The 6,000-nt window shown below is 36.4% G+C and overlaps 1 protein-coding gene across 2 annotated transcripts in view; it reads right to left on the bottom strand.

Moving 5' to 3' along the window:
* Window positions 1-1,082: 1,082 nt before the first annotated feature.
* The window catches only part of TRMT11 (tRNA methyltransferase 11 homolog), a 155,147-nt gene continuing 150,229 nt past the window's right edge, over window positions 1,083-6,000 (bottom strand). For both annotated transcript variants that reach the window (XM_059399140.1, XM_059399141.1), the window contains one exon: window positions 1,083-1,174. In XM_059399140.1, the coding sequence (XP_059255123.1) occupies window positions 1,093-1,174 (82 nt within the window). In that variant the 3' untranslated portion in view covers window positions 1,083-1,092. The remainder of the gene's footprint in view (window positions 1,175-6,000) is intronic.

Genomic DNA, 6,000 nt, shown 5'->3' with positions numbered 1-6,000 from the left:
CAGTATCTGTGAAGCACAATAAAGTGAAGTCCAATAAGATGAGGTATGCCTGCATTGCTTTTATGGCCTAAATATATTTATTAGTTACACTATTAAATATTAATAAATGAAATTGAAAATACGCAAGAAAGAGTTTTAACTATTTCTATATTTCATACTATTTTTAAAGTTTGCATTATTATTAACTCAAGGATAGCATCAGGAAAATAAAGGAGCATAGCATATATAAGCTCATAAAAGCTAACTTAGCTGCTAAGTATGCTTTATTATTGAGTTAATATCTATGAGAACTGGTTTACTGACATTTTAAAATTTTGATAAATACAATTCAAGAATATTAAGGTCAAGGACTGAAAAACATTTTTACTTATTGTGAAAAAACATTGAAAGTTATTATTCAAGATTATGACAATTAAATTTTTTAATACTATTTTTCAGAAGAGACTACTCTATCATTGAATTTCTCTTTCTCTCTCATAGATATTAAACATCTGGTAACCAGGTTCCTTTATGTACTTGTGAGAGGCTTGAAAAGTTCAGAATGATGGATATCTGTTCCCAAATCAAATAGTCACCTTAAAAAATGATACTGAACTTTTCAAGAATTCCATGTAGACTGACAACTTACTTCTTTATGGACAGTACACCTAACTGTCAAGGGCAATCTTGGTGTGAGCTTCAGATGATAAATATACTCTGAATTCAGTGTTGAGAGAAAAGAGCATATGTTCATTCTAAAAGGAAAGATATAAAAAGTACACAAAACTGCCCTATCAAACTCATTATACCCATTAATATTGTATAACAAATTTGATTCCTTATAGTAAAAACTAGCCTTTGGAGAAATATAATTTACTCTCAGGTGTTCAGATTGTTAAGATCCAGAAGATTTTTATTTATATCAACTGATATTAACCTAATCATAACATACATTTTTGTATTTCACTATCAATATAAAAATCATGCTCATTTTTATTCACATCTTCTCTAATTGAAAAAGATCGTGGGTACCTGGGTGGCTCAGTCAGTTGAGCAACCAACTCTTAATTTAGGTTCAGGTCATGAGATCAAGGCTGGCATCAGACTCTGTGCTCAGTGGGGGAGTCTGTTTGAGATTCGCTCGTTCTCCCTCTTCCCATGTGCACTCTCTTCTCTCTCAAATGAATAAATACATCTTTTAAAAAAGAAAAAAAAGAAAACAATTTTTACTTTTTGTCTACTCACACATGAGAAGGAAGAGTATCAACAATTCTATGCACTCTAGAAATCTTTCTCAATCAATTCTGAGGCATGTGAATGAAACTGAGTTGTAGAACATTTTTTTGTTGTTGTTATTAATTTCTTAATGAAAAGGCCATTCTTTTTCATTGGCTATTGAAGCTCAATGGGCAAAACTTATTTCAGAGGTGCTCAACTTCCCTTAGACGATGAGATTATAACTTTAGGTCATTACTGACTTCAGAAGCTTTTCAGCCTCACAACTCTGCAGAGCCACTGTCTATGTGTACTCTATGTAAAACATGTACTGATTTTCTGGAGTTCTCTCCAGGAACGTCTTCAGAACCTGCACCTCTGGGGGTAATACTAGACAGATGGGAAATCCACTATATGTTTCATACGTGCCCTACGGTCATCTCTAACCAGCAGGAAAATCTGAGGATCCTGGAGGTGCAGAGGATATAACACAGTGAGATCCTGGGCGGCAACCGCTCCTTGCCTCCCTGCAATGCAGCAGAAAGAACTTTGAAGGAAAGGGCAGGCAGAACTGTATGGAAATACTGGTGGGAACAGCAAAGGAAGGCACCCTGAAAGTCCAAGTTTACAGCTCCACATTCACCTCTAAAGGAGGTTAGAGTTCACTTGTATTCTTAGTTCTTGAACTTGCTTTTATCCTTTACACTAAAGAACACATTCTGGGCAATAAGCATTCAGACATTTAACTGTGAAAGAAAGATTTAATAGATGATCAAATTTAGCATCCTGGCTAAAGCATATCAGCACTTAGAAGAAGTAACTAAAAAACTGCAAGAGGATAACATAGTTTTCTAAGTAAATTTTGGTGGCTCTCAAAAATCTTGTACATTCTCAATTTTCATCCGAACTTAATTATTTTGTGGGTTCAATTTCTGTTTCCAGCAAAACACAACTTCCTAGTACTGCGGAAGAAAAGACTTATAAAATGGGCTTCGTGGAGCTCAAATAGCTCTTAAAAACAATATCTTGATGAGTTAAGTGTAAATGAGCCAAAACATATGGATTAAATGTCCCTTTAAATACACATGGCTTTAAAAATTAAGGGAAAAAAGGTTTTGGCAAAATGTGTTTCAGATTTGGTTGAAAGAAAACATTTGAAAGGAATAGTTTGAGGGACTGAACTAACCCAAAACATACCTGAGCTCTTCCAAACTCATAGAGTACAACCAATTCTAAAACATATGGCTTTTATACTATAATTCCCCTACCACACCCACCCTGAGTTCTGAGCTCTTAGTTTTTCTTCCTATGTTGGAAGTCATTAAAAACAGTCATGGTGTCAGTACTGTGTTGAAGAGACCATAACCTACTACTGCGATCAGTTTAAGTCAAATAGAATGGATGGCTTATTGATCATCACTCCACACAAATAAAAATAGATTTTGTTTCAAACTTGTATATTTCTCACTAGCAACCCCCATCAGACAGTAAGACTACATTATAGATAGACATTGAGATAGATACAAGACCTGGCCAGAATTTGAAATGACAGGATACCCATGTTGTGACTCCCTACTTAACCAAAGTCTAGTAACAGACAAAAGGTCAACAGGAGAACACCAAAGCACAACCTGAACAATGTCAGATAATCCTGACCTGCTTGGAACAGTTCAAAATGTACTTATTCAATGCAGATGACCAAAAACAAAAGCAAATGTCCAGTCCACCAACTGGCAGGTTCTAAGGTACAACCCGTACCTTATGTTTGTCTTCAAAGTTACCACCCCCCCCCAAACATACACACACAGACGGTAATGTTATCATTAAACTCTACAAGCAATGAGATCTATTTCTAACATGTGATCAGGGATAAAATTAATACAAATTTTAAGTGTTACATAGATAAATCACTAGCTTTATGAATTTGTGAAATTATCTGTATTGCTATGTTTTCCACATGAACCCAAGGAATCTCACCATCTCTACTGGAGTGGGTAGAATGGTTACTTACTGTTGCTCTCTCCCAGATTACATTTGAAAAACAAGCAGTAACATAAATAAATGACGCTAGTTATGGTGCCACCAAATTGTCCTAATGAGCATGTACTCTAGTTATTATGCCACAAAGGTATTATTGTATATCTTCAAAGACTGATGGCTTTTCTGGTTTTCCCCCCAGTTTCACTGAGATATATAAAAGACATACAGCACTGCATAAGGTTAAGGTATATAGCATAGTGATTTTAACTTACATATATTGTGAAATGATGACCATAATAAGTTTAGTTAACACCCATCATCTCAAAGAGATGCAAAAAAAGAAAAAGAAAAAAATTTTTTCCTTGTGATAAGAACCATTAGGATTTACTCTTAACAACTCTCATATATCCCCTGCCACAGTGTTAACTATAGTCATCATCATACATCACATTCCTAGTACTTTCCTTATTCATTTAAGTGGGAGTTCATACCTTTTGACCACTTTCCTCCATTTCCTTCACCCCTCACTTGTGACAACCACAAATCTGATTACCTTTTGTATGACTTTGGGTTTTTGTTTTGTTATTGTTAGATTCCACACTGAGATCATACAGTATTTGTCTTTCTCTGCCTGACTTATTTCATTGAGCATAATGTCCTCAAGGTCCATCCATGTTTCACAAATGGCAGCATTTTTTACAGTTCCATTTATAGCTGAATATTATTCCATTACATGGATATAAGCATAGATATCACACTGTTTTCATTCGTCTATCCATGGACACTTAGGTTGTTTTCATGTCATGGCTTTTGTCCATAATGCCGCTCTAAATGGGACACAGGTATCTCTTCAACATAGCGTTTTCATATCCTTCAGACGTACTCCCAGAGGTGGAACTGCGGGATAATATGGCACCTCCAGCAACTTCCTGAGAAACCTCCATACAGTTTTCCACAGGGGCTGTATCAGTGTGCATTCCTACCAAGAGATGCTAGGGCTCCCTTTCTTCTACATCCTCCCCAGCATTTGTTGCCGCTTGTCAAAGACTGAGGTTTTGTCTTAAACTCTCCAGATTGAATCTACCTTCCTAAGACCATTACTGAGGACATTTTTTTTTTAAAAAGGGAAATGATGACTTAGCGTTTAAAAATTTGTCATAAGAAGAGTTATGAAATGAATCAATTTGCTGGAGAAACCATGTCTAAAAAAACACATAGCACATTGCTATACTGCCTCACACCGATGTGGTAGTGGGGTGAGTGGGAGGGGAGGTGAACTGCTCTCAGTGAAAGGAAAGCCTCTTTAACATGTGACTGAAATGGACTGACAGGGCAATTGAAGAGATAAACGGTGGATGAAGGTCAGTCTGGCCTCATTCCCGTGCTCTAATTTCCTTTTAAAGGTGTGGTGTAACTGCAGCTTTATGTGTTGAGTTGAGGATTTACTTGAAATATACTTAGACATACTGCTTCTACACAAGGGAATTGATGCAAGTTCTTAAAATTCCTGCAGTTCTCTCCTTGCAGAGCAAACACTCTAGAGCTAAATCCCATAATGCACCACCTTGCCAATATTGCTAAGCCCCAGATCAGTTATCTCCTCTGTGGACTGGGGTCTGTGGGGGTGGAAGTTTAAAACCTAAGAGTTATCCAGACTGCGACAAGGTCAAAATTTGCTGTAACAGCAATTCTCTTGTCCAGGACAAAATAATTTCCTTTATATTTTATGCCTGTCTGTTGTCTTCCGTCAAGGAAGCTATTATTATCCTTTCTGTGGTAGATTTTTAAAAATATATTCTGCTCTGTCTGTCCGCAGACTTGAACTATTTTTCAAAAATGTCTCTGTCCATGTCTGCCAAAGGAATAAATAGAAATATCTATGAAGATCAATGTACACAGACTTCATCTCAAGATACAACACTTCTCACTGCATGCTAAAGAACTACAACAATTTTCCTGAAGGCTAAGAGATAATGACCAAAAGTGTTCAGATGACGTCTCTCAAACAATCATAGAGAATATTCTGATGGTGGTTTCCTCTTGTGGAGGAATAAAGGTTCATATTTACCTCAGATTTGAGCATTCGTTCAGAGAGTCATTTGTCACTGCTAATGTTTTCCCATGGAGTTGGACTGCATGTGGGGAGAAAAATCTCTCTACTCTCCCAGAGGAAATCTTAAGAGTTGGCTTCTGTGTGGTTAGCCGGGAGATTGTGGTAAATATTGAGAACCACCATCTCATAATCATATGCTTCAAGCTTTAAATCATGACTCTGTCAAAAATTCAAAGTTGGAAAATTGTGGACCACTTTGGACAATCAGAGATGTTGCTACAGCCTAACAATACTAAAACAAACAAAATGTACAAGGAGCTTCTTCATTTTATCCAAGATTTATTTGGCAGAAACAGCATCACCTTCTCTTCTCTGAACACTCTAGAGCATACACTGTAGAGTCAGAAGACCCAAGTCCACATTCTGGTTTGGCTACCCGCTGGCACATTATTTAACCTCTCTGAAATTCAGTTGGCCCTTAGATTTAAAAAATCAAATAAGAGTGGTAAGGATTAAAGGGTATTACATATACAAAAGGATTTGTATACAATGAGTTTCTTTGTGTCAGCAACATCTTCTAAATTATTGCACTCAGAATACCTAAAGCACCACATTAAATAACAGCACAAACTCCTTAAGACTCAAGACCCCCACTGTGGTTTCCTTCATATCTTTCTCTCTCATACCTTCATGGGATATATTTCCTCACATCCACAAAATTTGAACAGAACTTATTGCAGATCAAAATGCTAAATAGTTATAATTAAACTTCT

Source organism: Mustela nigripes, chromosome 5, assembly GCF_022355385.1.
Source record: "Mustela nigripes isolate SB6536 chromosome 5, MUSNIG.SB6536, whole genome shotgun sequence".
NCBI classification, from domain to species: Eukaryota; Metazoa; Chordata; class Mammalia; order Carnivora; family Mustelidae; genus Mustela; species Mustela nigripes.
The sequence above is the reverse complement of the archived record's forward strand: the minus strand, read 5'-3'. Positions and strand labels throughout refer to the sequence as shown.